Raw genomic sequence first — 17279 nt, forward strand, 5'->3', positions numbered from 1 at the left:
TCAGGCGTCAAGTAAAACTAATTGAATGTTCTAGCAAAATTTCTCCCAAACTCGTATAATTTTCGCTCCTGTTGCTTTTTTCTCAACACTCAACTGTATAAATAACTATTTTTTTCTGTTGTCGCTACATCTCCCCTTGGTGTGTCTACATTAATATGCTAGCTTGAGGTCAACTTAGCTTCTTAGGTAACTGCATGCATATGAGTGACCCATTGCGGGAGCAAAGCGTGGAATTACCCGTTGTCCAGAAAGTGTGCGAGTCATTTCTTTTCACCTATTGCAAAGACTGTTGGTTGATCGAACGGGTGGTTTCCTATGTCTCTCCCCCCCATATTCTCGTTCTTGGGGCTCTCGCTTCTCTCTCGCTCTCGTTCAACGGGGGCTGGAAACGGAAGGGGTCCCCAAGAACCAAGTCGACTGTTCCCGCCTCTCTTTTCTTCGTAAAACTTCCATGTGTTGAAAGGAGAAGGTTTGCTGCCTTCGTTGCCGACATAAACTCGGTTATGAGCCTAAGATCATGGCTCCCGAATGTTTTTTTTTTTTTTTTGTGAGTTTGTACTTTTCAAGCGAAAGGTTGCAAGGATGAGGCGAGCGGGTGTCCTGCTTCTCATGCCTTTCTCGCCTTTGCATTTCAGTCCCCTGAAAACAAACAAAAGAAAAAAATGGGAAAGCTTGTTCTGCAGGCGAGGATTTTAATGAGAATATCTGCTTTGTCCACCTCGGTGACCAAGTTGAATTATCTCGGCAGTATGAGCATGAATTACGCCACTGATCATATGAGTTGAAGGCAGAATTTATGGCACGAACGGAAACGTACCTCATAAATGATGTTTGTCAAGAGGTTACAAAATTTCAGTTGCATTTGTTTTTCAACTAGATATTGCAGTACTTATCTTGCAGGGCATCAAATTTGAAAAACAATAAAGGAAAGCTAAGAGTTTTTGCGAGATCAACATTTCTGCATCTTAAAAATCAAGGTGGCCTCTCGCTTTGCCCACCTTCGTTCCCAGCTGGGGACCTCTGAGGCTTATCTTCGGTCTCGTGACCTTCCCTGGTTTCAGGTGTCACGCAGTAATCTACATTTGTATATTTGCACAATCAGGCGGTTGTGTTTGTGCCTTCCTTTGGACTTGCGGAGTTGATTAACCTTGGCCTCTGCGCTCCGTGGTATTATTCTCGCAGTTCACGTCTTGAAAGAGAATTACTGGGGAGATTTTGTCTCAAAATCAGATTATTTATACAGTTAATCACCCGTAACATCAACAGTTCACTGTTATGCTCGATTGGGAGCAGTATTATTTAAATCTTGGAACATCTGTGTTGACGAAAAAGGATCGCGTTGGGCTTATTTTGGATTTTACTCTTGCTTTATTTTAACAATTCCTTTTATGAGGACATTTTAGAAATTCTTCCGGTGGTGAAGTGGACTCCCTCCAATCTCGGATGCCGCGCGTTTTAACTCAAGAACCATGAGGATCAATTACACCAGCGTTTTGGTGTTATTTTTCGCGGTTACCTTCGAACTACCTTTGCTTGTTGTCGGAGAACGTCTAAATAATGATATTGTGAAGAACTGGTCTGCGCTAGTGGAGAGCTATCTCCTAAAACTTGCCGAGGAAGGCCTAAAAACGCGCGAGCTACAGAAGTTGTACGACAACGCAAATTACACAGTGGAAGAAAAAAGTGGATTCGATACTGTGAACTCTGTGAAATCACGGCTAGGAAACTACTTCGTTAAAAAAGAAAATGCGGCCAGGGTATGTAAGAATAATTTTTTATCGCGGCATTGAGGCCGCGATTAAAATTTAAACTTGATCAGTGGATTGCTCATATGAAGCTCTCTGCCAAAACCAACTGTTATGATTATGAAATATTCAGGAAAAAATGCCGAAATCTGTCACAATTGTTGTTTTTGTTCTTCACATTTGTTTGGACTACCGTTGCGTTGATGTTAGGTTCGTTATTTTTCGTACTGTTGTTATTTTTTCGTCGCTTATTCTCTTCTGCTCCATTATTAGCTAAATTGAATTAATTTAAATTATGCAAATGTCACCTATCTTATCTGGCAATTTTGATTACATTGATAGAAATCTCCGGACAGCTGCCTGAGGCAATTTTGGGATTCTTTTTTTCTTAAAAAAAATATGGCTGATGTCTAGGAGTTTTAACATACAAATACTGCTTTTAAAAAAATGTCATTTTCCTTTTGAGACATTCTCCCACATGAAAATTATATGTCTTGAGATCATCACATACAGACAGAGTACAGCAAGGTCCATGCTCCATGAGTGAGAGCCAAATATTTATTCTCCCAGCTGGACCAATTTAGTCACTAAGCATTTTATTATTCATGTAGGACCCTCTTTTCTATTTTAGCTTTCAGCTTGTGGAGCTGTACAGTGTTCAGTACAGCCACTGAGTACAGCCCATATATAGGGCTTTTTGTTCTTGTTTTTGAATCAAAGCACAAACAGGGCAGCATTTGTCATATGAAAGTAGATTCCCCGCATAACCCTGCTTGGAAAATCTATATTTTTTGGTTTGGAGGATCATCCTTCAGATGATGGATCAAGATCAAAAAATCCAAATTGTCAGCAAAACAAATTACTAGTAACAAATGTATTTCAACATGCACATTCATTATGTTGGAACAAAATTGATGAGCAAAGGCTAGTTGTGGGAAGAATGCAAATTGAGGAAAAAAAAAAGCAAAATTGTTTTTAATGGACCAACATGTACTTAACAGAAAGTTGTAAACCTTAACAATTTATAAATGTAACAATTTCCCTTTGCAATTACTTTCAACTATGGTAGAAAGTTGCAGAAGAAGTTTCTAGACTTCATGATGAATTTTACACCAATGAAACTCTACAAAAAATGGCAAAGGTGTCAACTCTACAAGAGCTTGGTGACAAATTCTACTCTGACTCAGATCTTGTAGATACTCTGCCTAAAGATCTGGAATTCAATACGTAAGTAACTACTGCAATCTGACCAGTGTGTCCTCAATAGTGGCAAAGCCCTTAATATTTGGGAAGTGAAGTACATCAAGTGTTAGGTACTCCCTCTCAAAAGCTCATTCTTAGCTTTAGATACATTGTTCAACACAATTTATTTTGGGATGGTCTAATATTTCTTGAAATTTACTTAACGTTAGTTAGCCAGTATTGAAATGAAGTTAATTTTACGGTAAACAAAGGCTGTGAGGAATGTAGCTTCTGGGTACTTATGCTGATATTTAGGGAAACTTCAAATTATGATAGAGGCTGCAAAGTACACTCCTCAATTCCCTTGCTTCCTTATCCCAAATTTATGAACAGTGAAACCTGTATTGACCCTGTCAATCCCAAGATGCACATATGAATTTTCTATATCATAAGCTGTCAATTAAAAATTGTGATTCAGCCTGGAGAGTTTGGTGTTAAATCAAACCATAATTTCTATTTGACATTTTTCTTTTTTCTTATCACCCAATTAATTTTAAAATTTGTTGATATTGTAAGGAAAAATTCCTATTTGATCAACCTTGGGAGGGAAAGTGTTAGATAGTTTTTCAAAGGCACTGCCAATTCCATTTCTTTACAGTCAAACATTTACCCCTTAAGTTTCTTCACTCCAAAATGGAAGAAAGTCCTCTGCTTCTTTGTGGCTTAAACTTCCCTAAAAATGATGCCTCTTTTTACCAAGAATCTGGAGAACTGGCGAGGGTTAATAGGATATAAATTTGTCACCTATCCTTTTCAAACATTGAATCTCAAGTATAGATTACTACTGGTAACTAAATCTTAAACCAGGCATTTAACTCATAGGTTATTTAAGCAGAAAGTGAGTAAAAGCAGGAGCTCTGTGAAGATATCTGATCAGGTTGCCAGAAGCAACCCCAAGCTGATTGAAGCTGTGTTTTGGTCGTCACTTCTGGATAATGTGTTTAAGGAAAATTCAAAAAGTGATCCAGAATTAAGGTGTGTTTGTTGTGTGATTTTGTACTATTAGCTATACAGCTATTTAAGTCAGTAAAAGGCTATCTTAACCCTTTAACTCCCAGAAAAGATAGACATGTACCTCCATGCAAATAAATTATTCAGCAAACAGGTAATAAGAATACTTAAACCTATTAGGAAGAACTTGTTGTCTTGATCTACACCAAATTCCCATGACTAATTCACTAGGAAAGGAGTAGCAGCTAGAGGGGAGAATTTTCAATCAGATCTTGGGAGTTAAAGGGTTAGAGGTCCAATACATCCAAATCTGTTAGAGTTTTATTTTTTTGTAAAAGGTAAGATGCTTTGTTTATGTTTATTTATAACGTTTGTTTCCAATTTGTTTGAAATTGAGGGCCACAAGTTTAGTGTTACCCTCAGTGGTAAATATCTTATCATATCATTTGTCTAAGAAAGATGTTTGAGTTCTTCCCTCAAATCTGTGCAGAGCTGCCAGCAACTCATTTTATTAAATATCTACTGCTTTGTTAAAATTATTTTTATGGTTATTTTTGCTTTTACTGCCACCCACATGTAAATTTGAAAATATCCTGGCATTGTGTTTGGCAGGTGGCAGAATTTTGGTTCAATAGAGGGCTTCGTCAGAACGTACCCAACTCGAGAATGGTCCTTAAACTTTGCTGGGTTCCACATAGATTACGACCCCAGATTGAGGCCGTGGTATATTGGTGCCACGTCAGGCCCTAAGGACATCGTCATTATCCTGGATTGCAGCTTGTCCATGGCGGGAAAGAAGTTCCACATGGCCAAACAAGTAGCAAAGACAGTATTGAACACTCTGACTAAACAAGATTATGTCAATGTTATCTGTGGACACGAGAGTCACTGGGATGAAGTAGGAAAGTGAGTAGATTTTTCAAACAACTCTGTGAAGTGATAACTGTGGAAAATTAAGTGGTAGAGGTAGGTGGGATGAAGGAAGTATTGATTGCATCTCTTTCATACATGAGACCCTTTACAAATTTTTGCATATCTTAAAGTAGCATTCTGCATATCTTGGCCCTGGCTGGTTTGAGGAAAATTCATAGCAACCAGAAGAGAGATGCAATAAACTAATATAAGATACTGAAAGAGGAAGGAGTAATACCTACATGCCTATAGAAGCATAGGCACTCAAGGTCAATGTCTTTTTTTTTCTTATAAGGTGGTTTGAGTACAAGACAGAAGTACTTAGCTGCCAACAAAATCGACTGGTACCGGCGTCCACTTCTCACCGGAAGGACTTAATTGAAAAGATTGATAACCTGAGGGCTGGTGGAACAAGTGAACTCAGGTAAGATAGCCGGCACTTCAGATCTTCAGAACTAATGAGGCAGTCAAAGTATTTACTTTCCAAATGACCCATGCACAAGCCCATAGAAAACCGTAGTGAAAGCTAACCTGTAAATTTATATCCTTTCGAATAAAAGGGGTAAGTTTCTAAAGAAACTGTGGTGCTTCGTGGGTGGGAGAGTGTAGCAGGGTAATTTAGGGTTATCAACTGAGTTGATAACGGAAATTGGCCACCGTAAAGAGTTTAAAATGGAACAGAAAATGGAGCTACGCTATTGGTGGGAATATGTTGACGGAAAAACAAGAATAAATAAGTTGAATGAGAAGCGCTTGTTGATACCGTGGCGATCAAGAGTGCCGATTTGGTAGATAAATTTTTGTTCTAGAGTTTTGCGGCTTTCCGAACTGCCTAGATGCAGGGAAAGGCTGCAAACTGCCATATGCCATAGAGAGATTAATGTGTCTAGCGACTTGTTTGGATGCGTCCTTGTCATTTCTTTCCACGTCGCTAAGGTGCTCTCGGAATCGGTCTCGGAATGTTTAGTTTCGGACATGTTGGCGTAAGCGTGTCCTGCGAAGAAAGCCGTTCGGTCCTTAACCTTTTAACTCCTAAGAGTGACTAGCGTCTAATTTCTCCTTACAATATCACCCCTGAATCAAATATGAAGGTCATGAGAATAAATGAACTGATCACCAACTAAAGAAGCTCTACATTGCTAACCAAATTCTCTTTGTCAACACCTGAGGAAACATATAGAGAACAGTATGGAGAAGTTGCATACTGATGTTAGGGTGTAAAGGGTTAAGACCTCGGGCACAGGTTTTTCATGTACGGAGCTACTGCCTGGTAAATAATATGTGTATCATTTGGATTTTTTTATTTTCTCTTTGAGATAAATACGGATATTCTTAGGCCTTCCGCGCCATGATTTTCAAGCGACCGTCATGTTAGCGAGGGTCAGTGTTTAATTTAACACAGCTCCATGGACACTGTTGCATGGCATGTGATTTTACTTTGCGCGCAGATTTGGAACGATGGGTAGTTTGCCAGACGCATAGTTGAAACGCACGTTACTTTGCGCTGTTTGCTGTTGCTTCTCAGATGTGAACATATGAGATATCATATCAGAGGGAAGGCTCAAGTTAATCCTAAAACACCCAAGATCTGATTTTCAATTCTCCCCTCTAGCTGCTACACTTTTCCGTGTAAATTGGTTACGAGAATTGGTGTTGGATGAAGATGACAACCTCTACCTGATAAGTTTGAATATTCTCATTACCTGTTTGCTCGATGATTTATGGATATTACAGGGAGAAGTTACATGTTAATCACTACTTGAGGTTTAATACATCGTTATTTCCATTTGTTTTTGATGCAAAGGAAAATCACTGAGGGAAAAGCGCCTTTTATATGGTTTATTCTCAAGAGAGGTCATATTCTATGGCTGTTTTGGAAACTTTTCGTTCACAACAAAGTATCTCACAATAGTTTCACGCGTTCCTTCAACAGAAAATCTTTCAAGTTGGCATTCGAATTGCTGCAAGGAGCAGCCAGAACCGGCTGCCAGAGCATCATTGTTTTCGCTACAGATGGAGTGGATAATGATGGGGACCCTGTACGCTGTGGCCCAGGTTACTACACCAGGAGCGGTTACGTTCCAGGGCAGATATGCAAATATGACTGGAATGATGTGTGGGATGAAGTGCTGGCTAAGAATAGATATATGATTCCCAGGGTAAGAAATTTTTTGGAAGGGTTTGGTACTAAGTTTTGAATCTATGGAATGAGGTAGTGCTTTTCCTTTTAAATTCTTTAGTTGGCATCAAAATGGTTGTGAGCTTACACTTTTTTAAGGCATGTCACGCAATTTTCCTTGATGCAGTCTGTTTTAATCGTCTCTGTTTGCTTGTGCATTTCCCTATGGCATTTCTGTTCCTTCTGAATTTCTTGATTTTATATGAGATTTGAATTAACTTTGTCACCTGATGGTCTTTTCTTTTGTTTTGTTCAAGACTCGGATCTTTTCGTATTTGACCGCAGACGATGGCGAAGAATTCCCAGGAAAGCTTGCTTGCGATAATGAGGGCTTCATGAAGAAGCTAACAGACGAAGAGAACATCATATCACAAATGCAGGATTACTACAGCTTCTTGGCGTCCAATACAATAAGCATTAGTAATGTCACGTGGACGTCTCCTTATCTGGACGCGTCGGGCCTGGGACTCATGGTCACGGTGGCAATACCGGTCATCAGCAAAGTCACGAATAAGTGAGTTACGCTTGGTTTGCGCTTGTGCAGTTACGAGCGGTTACGAACAAAGTTTTCTATGAATAGAACTGTACTTTATTAATTTTTTTATTATTATTTTTATTAGAATTTCCTACTTTTCTCAACAATTTCAATGACGCATCGCTGAGTTATTTTTGGCTTGGTCACGGCCTATTGGGTCACGCAAAGCCAGTCACTTTTGGCTTTGTCACGCCCGGTTAGGTCATACTTGGCAAGTCTTGCTAGCCTACTGTAGGCTTCAAACTAGCAAAAGTTCAAATTTGTTCTTTATGTCTTTACAAAGTTCTATCTCAAACGAGCAAGCAAGCAGATAATCAAACAAGCAACTGCAAACAAGATCTTTGTTAAGTTTTCGAAATTTCGAAATAGCACAAGCCGAAGCCGGGCGTACCGAAGTACGCTCCATTACTTCCGAAGTCAGTTTCAATTTCTGAACGCGTACCACGTTGGAATAGGTAGAAATCATGGTTTCAGCTCTCCAAACGGATTGTCTCTGATTTTATCTGGGACTCATTTTGCTGCCTTTTTTTGAATCAAGGATTTAAGTCGAGTTATTATTGTCTCATCCTAGGACTATAGGTGTGGTTGGAATTGATGCCACACTGGAAGAGATTGAGAACATCCTGTTGAACGACCAGTGGGGATCGGTGTACGCTTTTCTGGTGAATGAGGGAGGAGAGACAATTTTTCACCCGCTTTTGCGACCAAGCACTGAGGTAAGGGAACAACCCCGCTAGAAGCATTCGATTTGTTGAGGAAGGTTTCCTGTATTTCCTAGCGGCTGAGTGGATTCAAGACAACTGGTCTTCTCTTTCTGTTTATCTCTGTCTTCCATTCTGGATGGATGTGGTGAGGCACTCTTCAATATCTCCCGTAGTTGTTTCAGCTGCTGTTCATTCGCTGAGAAACAAAGGGCTTGCAGACTCGCTGATGATATGCTGGGATGTTGACTGAAATAAGAGGGCAAATATTGAAACATATCACCTTTAGCAGTTGAACGTATACAAATACCCCGAAAGAGTCGGGGAAAGATTCGTATGATGCAAAGAGAATGTCTACAACTTTTCATCGCAGAAAAGAAAAAGAAGCGAGACCTATCTAGGTTCTCTTCTCTCAATTCTAGAATGTTTGTTAAGTCTGCTCCGAATTTTTTTGTGAGCGAAACTTGGATAAGTGTGAGGGAAAACCTTTACCTGAATGGCATAACGTCTGGGGTAGGGTTAGTTTGCTTTTGTACAAATTGAAGTGAGGTTCGTCATAATTCGATCAAGCGGTTCTGAGACTAGCCTCTCAACTTGAATCTTTTTGCACGGCGTTATAAACCGATGATTTCGGGCTATGTTAGCGCATGATTCGGACAAATCGTGGAATTTTTCGAATAGCACACACTCTGGGGTAGAAATATTATATTACCATCAACTTTTATCTGTTGTTAGTAGTTAACCGCTTCGAGAAGATGAGCTGAAAGGTTGAGCCTCTAAAATTGACTGCCATCTGATTTCCCTTTGAAGTATCGCCTCTTAATCATACATTAAGGTCAAGAAAAAAGGGAAATGATCATCAACTAAAAAAAAAGCTCTGGATTGTTTAAAAAAAAAAAATCCTCCTTGTTAGCAGCAAAAAGTCTCGAGTTTTCCTTTTTCCAACTTGTGTTTCCCTTTACAAATTTATATGAACGTATCAATGATTTTTTCGCATGTTTAGCGTGACAGCGGTTGTGTCTTATGTTTTCTTATGAAATTTTGCGCGGGAAATTGGCGCGCAGTCAGCCAAAATTGATCCTCTTTGCGCATGCACTACGTTTGACCGCTGTGTTGGTCAGTTCCTTCAACTGGAAGTTTTCTTACCTGTTACCGGTGATGGGAAAAACACGATTGTTTAGCCTTCCTTTGCATCGACACAATAACATCATCTTAAGTACTTGACGATATTGTTTTCGTGTAAGGACATACATAAAAGGGTCAGCGATGAAGTTTAGCAGAAGAAACGAGCAGACAAGAAGATCTGCAGTGCTGTTTTTCCAGTGGTAAAAAGCGTTCCCTATTAGACGGACCTGAAAAATTAAGGCGGATTTTCAGAAATGACCAGTATTCTAGGGTTCTAGAAGGCTTTCATGAGACTAAAACGGAGGCTGACTTAAGACCAATCACGGTGATGATGAATCGTGTAGCGAACCAATCACGATTTGCAGCAAAGCTTGGTTTTTGATGAAAAAGCGCGGGAAATTTTGCGAACGAGGGTGTTCACATTGGTCTGTTTTAATCATCTGATTGGCTAAGAATAAAATAAGTTCGTTGAAGAGTTATACATGCTTCTGGGCTCTGTTATTCTCTGTTATTATTTATAACACAATCAGTCAAAACCAGGCGTAGAGGTCGGAAATATTGGTGGATGAAAAGCAAATAATGTTCTTCGGCAGACCCGACCATAGGGGGTGATTCCTGAACTGTTCAGAATGAAGAGAGCTCATGAGAATTCCATTTAATCGACGTTTTTAGTACTACTTATCAATTCTCTCGAAGAAAAGGAAGATATAAAAGGAATGAATTATGTGACTAATTAGAGTGCGCTTTCGAAACCTAGTTATCCAGGAAACCTCATTTCTTGCAGACATAAGTTTACCTTTGAGTTGACAAGATTGTCTTCACGATTGATTTTGATTTTGATACGATGCCGATTGCTCCAACGGACTCCAAAGGTACAGACTTAAAAATTTTCCATACGGGTTCACGAAACAAGTGTTCCTCTCTCACTAATCTTTGTAGAGTTAGTATTAGAGTTAAAAAAAGGTTTTGGTTGAAAAAAGAATCGATTTGATCGCGAACGCTTTTATCGTCATGAGCAAGTTTTATTACCCCAATATTTTCAGTTTCTCTTTTAACGTTCGGTGAACTGGACGTCTTTTTTTCATAAAAAAATTCTGGAGTGATCAAATCTAAATTAAAGTTAAACATTCAGGCAGAATATTTAAAAATCTTGAAAGTAAACAAAAAGAAATTATTTCATCCGGTAGTGTGAATTAATTTTTGGCGCTATGAAGCGAAAAGTGGCAAAAAAATTCAGCGTCCGATCATTCATTGAAATGAATTTGGCTTACAAGTTAGTAATCGTAATGGGAGGATATTTTTGGCAGGAAAAAAAACCTACCATCAATGCTTTCGAACCAAAAGCGGATTTACAAGGGGTTTTTAATTTGGCCAATTTGTCAATCCAAACGTGGTTGCTATCGAAACGTTACGTCATGCGAACATAAGGTTTGCTAGTACGTGGTCATGAATCTATTCGCATATGTTTTTCTGTTTTTAAATTTAAAGAAAGTTTAGAAAATTGAATGCTGATTGATCGAGCCGATTGAATAATAGAGACGTTTAAAACTTATCAAGAATTCTTCAATGACAGTGGTGTTCCTTCTGTCAGTCCTAGGTAAATGTCAATATTTCATAAGTTAACAGAAGATATTCGATCTCTGCTTTGTTTTTCTTTGTTTTTGTTTTTTTTCTCCAAAAGCCATAACGTTATTTTTGTGCGTTGCTTCGTAGGCCTCTTGACATGGACAGCTTCCAAACGAAATTTTAAGCTCGCCTCATCCTTTTCAAACACCTTTTTTTCTCAGTCAATTTTGGAGTAATCAAATTGATAATAGCACGAATTTATAAGGTATTTTCGAAGAATTCAAAGTAAACAAAGAGCAGAACATATTTAATCGGGTTGTAAATATTACTTGTCTGGCCGTTCATCGAAAACTATTGTTAAGAAATATTCTATTCTTTTTTTCCTTTTTAAAAAAAATACCGCAATAACCGGTCGTCAATATATCGCTCACTTAGCCGATCTTTACCTTTTTAACTTAATCTTATACATTTTCATACCTTGAGAGCATATTATTTGAAAGGTTTTTGGGGCCTCATGAATGTGAGGTACATCAAACTTTTTGGGGGATTCGACACTCTGCTCAAGATACTTCAACTAGATAAATTGATAGGCAATAATTTCTTACCATGAATGGAATCCAGCCAAAGAGATACACTACAGAAATTAGTACCATCGTTCTTGAGAACTGTATTTCGGTGTCCTCTCGTTCGATGTTTCTAAACTGTGCCATCCGTCGTGCTCCAGGAAGAATCATGTTCGTTACCGATACCCGCCGTTTCCTGTTTCTAAACAGTTCCCAGATGACTGTTATGTTACAAAATAGGACTACGGTCGCAGGTAGACCACCGAGAACTGCGTAAAACGCACAGAACGCGCGGTCAAGCGCGTTTTTCGGAAACCAGTTTAAGGTACAAAAAGAGCCACTTGAGCTTCTCATAAAGCTTCCAAATTTCAAGATAGGAAAAAACGCGACGAACAAGGACGCTGCTATAGCTCCTGACAGTAGCACTTTTGCCTTGTTTACTGTCATTGTTTTGCGATGAAAAAATGGTTTGGTGACGGCTATGCAGCGATCGACCGCCATTAAAGTTGCTAAGAACGCTGAACAAAGCGTCGAAAATAGGAAGACAAATCCCTGGAAATCGCAAAGTTTCTTCCCGCCAACCCATTCGCCTTTGATGTGGAATAACCAAGATGGAACACAAAAAAATGTGATGGAGGTCAGGTCGATGCATGATAATCCAAGCACGAAGACATTAGGGCTAAGCGGTTGTAGCTGAAGCAGTCTAGCAGAGGAAAGAATGGCGAATGTGTTGGCGATGATTCCAGTGATCGGCATAATGTACAAGATAATTTCTACAGATAACTTAGAATCATCGTTTGTGGAATTTCCTGTCATTGTCTTCAATTTAATGCCTTATTCATTCGTCTTGGGTTGTTGCGAGAGAGCGGCATTCTTCTGCGCTTATTCTCGTCTTTTCGTTCCGGCCTTCCTACCTTATGTTGAAAAAAGATCTTTGTATGCCCGCAGCATTAAGGTTTTCTTTTCACAATTTATCTCACTTAGTTACCTCTTGTGCCTGCCGATTCAGATTCTAATTGGCTTAATCCTCGTTGCCCAATTGTCTTCCGTTTGAGTAGTTTTAACCCTTGAGGCTGTCAAATGCTCTTCTAAATTATTCACTATTTTTATTGAAGTGTGGTACTCTTTTGACCAGAATGAGTTTAAAATTTTTCAATTACTCTCGAACCGGTAGCAAATATCATTTCCCTCGACGTAATATTCGCATGTAGAAACTCAAATTTCCTATATTTATTGTTTGGAATACCGGTTTACATGTTAATCTATTTTTTCGTCCAACAGCTTGCAGCTTGCAATAAAATTCACAAATGTTTATGTGTGCACGGAATATATTAAGAGCTTCTGCGCTTACGCACGTGTAATGCTACATGAAAATGCTCTTTAAAAAGAAAATTTAATTAACTATCTGCGGCTTGAGTATGATCTTGTGTTCCCAAAGAGGAAATTGTAGAGCAAGCCAAGACCGGGTAACTGTAGAAAAAAAGAAAATATTTTCAAAACTGTTTGCGGGGTGCGATGATAGATGAATAATATCCAAGATTTCCCATTCGTTTAAAGCGCGCTCAACTTGATAGAAATTCTATGGTAAGGTTTTTGTTTACCTCAGTTATTTTCACCCTCGCTATATTAGTACTCTGCTAATCAATTTGTATTCAATCTCATTTCATACATTTTGCACTTAGTTTTGAATAGTTTACAAAAGGCTTAGGAAGTCACAAAGGCAGTTCACCAAATTGGTCATTAATATTGAAGCGGCGGTCAAATTTTCAATGTGCTACCACATTCTCATTACATATTCCTTATTTGGAAGGCGGGATCACAACTTTCTTTTATCCTAAAATTGGTTTATGTTTGTGAAAGTGCAAGCAGCTGCTTGTATTAAAACAAACAAGGAAAGTGTTATTTGAACATCTGTATTTTCTCTGTAGAAATTGAGGAGACTTATCTTTCAAGAAGGAGATTTTATTTGAATTTGTCAAATAAAGCCATGATCCTCGTTGATAAGCAGACAGTTGTAGGAAATAAGCCTGAAAGAAAAAAAACACCGGCTTCAACGAGATTCGAACCCATGCCTCCCGGTTACTTGTTGAGCACCACTACCGACTGAGCCATCAAGTCACATATTAGGAACGAGGGAACTTTAGAAGGTTTTTTTTCCCGTTTCTCTTTCACGCAAGTAAACAACGATATTGAGTGATAAACTCAATGCATTGGAAGGAATAAGTAGACGTGTATTTGTGTTAAACGTTGCAAAAACTTCATAAATAGTGGTCAAAAGCTTTCATTTAAAGATGGCCATACCAATTTTTCAATCGCAAAAATTTGCAGCGCGCTATTATTTAATTGAATGGTGGGGCACCAGGGTTTTATGCTAAGTTACGTAAGGCTAGAACGATAGATCATTAGCTTGCTTACTTAGTGGGAGTTCTTCCGGAAAAATTGAAAGCTACGGACATCTTAAAAAGCTCAATGGTTCCCCTACAGCGTATCTGCGGTGAACGTTATATTAGTCGACATCCTATGACCATTTCTTTTATCTTCGAAACCTATGATGCGTATTTAACCTCAACATAGCAAAGACATCTTTATGCCAATTGAGGATATAACAGCGCGCGGAGCCGCCTGGAAACAAATATATCCAACTTTTTGTTCAATAGTTGACTTAATCGGCCGGGTTTTCAAAACACATTTGCTAAGCTCGAGTTCAAGGAAATTTTTTTAATATTCTTGTAACTTTACAGAAAATTTTATTATTCATAATTTTTTTCTTTCAACTTAGCTTGACGGCAGGATAAAATTCTACAAAAATTTAGTTGTAGTTAAGAGAACAAAAGCAATATTTGCTTCCTACACACAAAAAATAAAGCACCAAATTTTTTTTAACCCTGAAATTATCTCTAGGTACCTTTGAGACAGTCGGCCTTTGAATGAGAAGAGGAAACGATATCGTGTAGTTTTTAATGTATGTTCGTAACGCTACGTTACCATTGCGTGCGCTACGGCGAAAAGCTTGCTTCGTGATGAAACTCAGGCCAATTTGTCTTTAAGCATGTCGCACAAGACCATTTTAATGTAGCTATTCCAAATCTGGCAAAATTTTGTGGGAATTGCTTCTGTAGCAGCCTCGCCGTTCTCTCTTACTGCAACACAACATCAGATTGCTCTTTTGATAATCGCAAGAAGTCACGTGAACAATAATTGTCATATTTGTCGAGCAGGAGCCTGGGGTCACACGTTGCTTACTGTGCTGCACTGAAAATCTCGTCGCTCTAAAAAGTATCTCGTTAAAACATGAATCTGACCTGCGTCGGAAATCTTTTCGCACCAGGCAAATTCAACGTAGCGGTGATAGTACGGTGCAAGTATTTTATAGCAAGTATTTTATAGCTATTCCAAAACTGGTAACTTTTTGGAAGTCTTTTCTCGTAACCCTACTTTTTAATTCCCCCATTAACGCCGGTTTTTTGGAGTGAACAGCTCTTTAGCTTTTTATGTGACAGTTAAACGTTGTGCTTTGATTCGGTGTTTTGCTTTCCTCACATAGCTTGTGGATGATCCAATCTTCATTCCAATCAGCACCCTCGAACAGCGCAATGGTAAACCGGCGGAGTTTGACACAGTCGCCAAAGGCATGATGGATGGCGAAACTGGCTCTCTTAGAATCGAAAACGCCATTAGAAGCATTCCAAAAGGAGATTTTCAAGATGGAGTAATGCTCGTTACTCTACCCTCCACTTATTACTACACGTCAATCAAGGACTCCGAGTACGTTTTTGCCTTCAATCTCGCAGACTCGGATAAGAATTACCGCAGACCAGCATCACCGCCGCGTGGGATGAAAATTCCTGTCAATTATTACGCCAACATTTTGTCCTATAACTCCCCTGAAGTGAGACAGGTAAGGAATATGTATTAGTACATCAACTTCGACTGTTAATTCAAAAATTTTCGGAAGGGGTTATGTATTCAATACGCCGGTGAGGCTTACAGCAATGAAGGTCCTGTTCTGGACAGTGATAGTTGTCCTTGGAATTCCATACGTGGCCAATACGTGTTTTGTATGTTAGTTCTACAAACATTTACATCCATGCTCAGTCCTCAAACTCTGGTGTTTGCGTAAAATTTTAGTTCATTTTTAACTCGTGAATTGCGCGCATGCGCAAGAGCGAGTTATAGGTACGATGTGGGGAATGGCATTCGCTCGCTCGCTCGATTGGTCGATTCCTGTAAACTTTTTTTAGATTTTAGGCTTTTGAGTGCATTTGATAGTTTTTGGCGAGCAATAAAAAGACGAAATGGCGACCTTTGTTGCTAAGAATAGTGGTGGGGTGAAAAAGAAGCCAATTATAATCTTTAAAGGGTTTTTTTTTACGTTTTAGTTTCAACAAGCGGCGCCAGCGACTGGCAGGCATGCAAGGATTCACACTGAAATAACAGAACAACCTTCGTTTTTCATAAAATTGTAATTTACAATCCTTGAACTTGAAAAAAATCCGAAGATTCATTGAAAATATCACTTACTGCGAAGCGCTCGGAGTTTACAGATGTTCAAAAGCTTTTTCTGTTATAGCGTGAGATTGAGGACAAAATTGATCATTACGTTTCGTCGCGTGTGTTTTTCCTGTGTGAAGCAACAAAAGATGCCGGCGACTGACGAAATAACAAGTTAACACGAAAATCAAATAACACCTAAACAAACAGTTTTAGCTACCGATTTTCAGTGAATTTTAAAAGAACAATTTTCTTTTAAGTTTCAAGACAATTTGAAGATTCAACATACATACAACGTACTAAAATGCGAAAGTTACACACCACAAAATTGGTAAATAGGCCTGAAATGAAATTCTATCTTGTTATTGATTATACGTTGCCTAGCACGTGACTTAAATCTACCCAGGCGGAGATCCAAAATGACGGTGGCAGGCTTAGCTTAGTTATATCACTCAAAACTCGTTCCCGTTTGTCTCTTTTGATAAAGAGGGAATCGTTAATGTTTTCATTAAGACAGTATTGCCTTGATTTTCTAATATTTACAACGAAAGACAGTAAATCTCACTTTTCACCCACATTTACTTCCAACCTTTTCTCTTAAACCAGAAACAAAAATGATAGACGTTTAAAACACATGACATCATCCACCTTGTCAAATCAGTGTAATAGCATGATCATTTCAATGGTAATGCCTTCTTATCCCAACGTTACTTTGTTTCTTTGCTACATTAGCGAACACTGAACTACTGCTCGTACTCTAGATATGACAATCAACCACAAAATTCCCTAAACCAGGTAACATTAAACATAATCTAAAAAATCATGTGTCAATTCACGAGTTTGCTCACAGAGCACTTTGATATTTCGACAGTTGAAGCTTTTACTTTCTCTTTACGCAAGCAGACGAACTGAGCGCAATCTTTAGTCAAACTTTCGGCAGACCAACCCTCCCCCTCCCCATTTTTCATCGCCTAACGACAATGTCCATCTCCTCCCCCATTTTTGTTGAAGATTGTACCCTTCCCCGTGTCAGTAATGTTTTATACGATAAATTGAATTATACACGCGTTATGATTCGTTATTATTTATGAGCTAATGGAGGACAGATTATTAGGTGTCGTCACCATTAGCCCTTTACCTCCCATAAGTGACCAAGAAAGAATTTCTCCTTACGATATCGATGCAATATCAAGCAGACGAGTGATGAGAATAAAGTAAAATATCAATCATGGGATTATTAGTTGATCCAATACCAAATTCTCCAAATTG

At 38.8% G+C, this 17279-nt stretch overlaps 2 protein-coding genes and 1 long non-coding RNA gene across 3 annotated transcripts in view; 2 read left to right on the forward strand and 1 right to left on the reverse strand.

Annotated features, from left to right (window-relative positions):
• Positions 1-17279, forward strand: part of LOC113680062 (voltage-dependent calcium channel subunit alpha-2/delta-3) — a 23294-nt gene continuing 6015 nt past the window's right edge. Inside the window, exons 1-9 of the mRNA XM_027197065.2 lie at positions 1-1757; positions 2815-2972; positions 3810-3962; positions 4551-4844; positions 5146-5274; positions 6784-7009; positions 7287-7543; positions 8136-8280; positions 15064-15417. Of these exons, the coding sequence (XP_027052866.2) occupies positions 1470-1757; positions 2815-2972; positions 3810-3962; positions 4551-4844; positions 5146-5274; positions 6784-7009; positions 7287-7543; positions 8136-8280; positions 15064-15417 (2004 nt within the window). The 5' untranslated portion in view covers positions 1-1469. The remainder of the gene's footprint in view (positions 1758-2814; positions 2973-3809; positions 3963-4550; positions 4845-5145; positions 5275-6783; positions 7010-7286; positions 7544-8135; positions 8281-15063; positions 15418-17279) is intronic.
• On the reverse strand, positions 7596-12839 carry LOC113680060 (prostaglandin F2-alpha receptor). Its single transcript, XM_027197064.2, has 3 exons — positions 11562-12839; positions 9412-9617; positions 7596-8514 (listed from the first exon to the last, which is right to left on the reverse strand). Exons 1-3 carry the CDS (start codon positions 12333-12335, stop codon positions 8298-8300), a joined length of 1197 nt encoding a protein of 398 aa, XP_027052865.2. The 5' UTR covers positions 12336-12839; the 3' UTR covers positions 7596-8297.
• Positions 9982-12324, forward strand: LOC149036748 (uncharacterized). Its single transcript, XR_016181764.1, has 2 exons — positions 9982-10987; positions 11104-12324. It is a non-coding gene; the product is annotated as an uncharacterized LOC149036748 (long non-coding RNA).

This window comes from Pocillopora damicornis, chromosome 12 (assembly GCF_964200805.1).
Source record: "Pocillopora damicornis chromosome 12, jaPocDami1.2, whole genome shotgun sequence".
In the NCBI taxonomy this organism is placed as follows: domain Eukaryota; kingdom Metazoa; phylum Cnidaria; class Anthozoa; order Scleractinia; family Pocilloporidae; genus Pocillopora; species Pocillopora damicornis.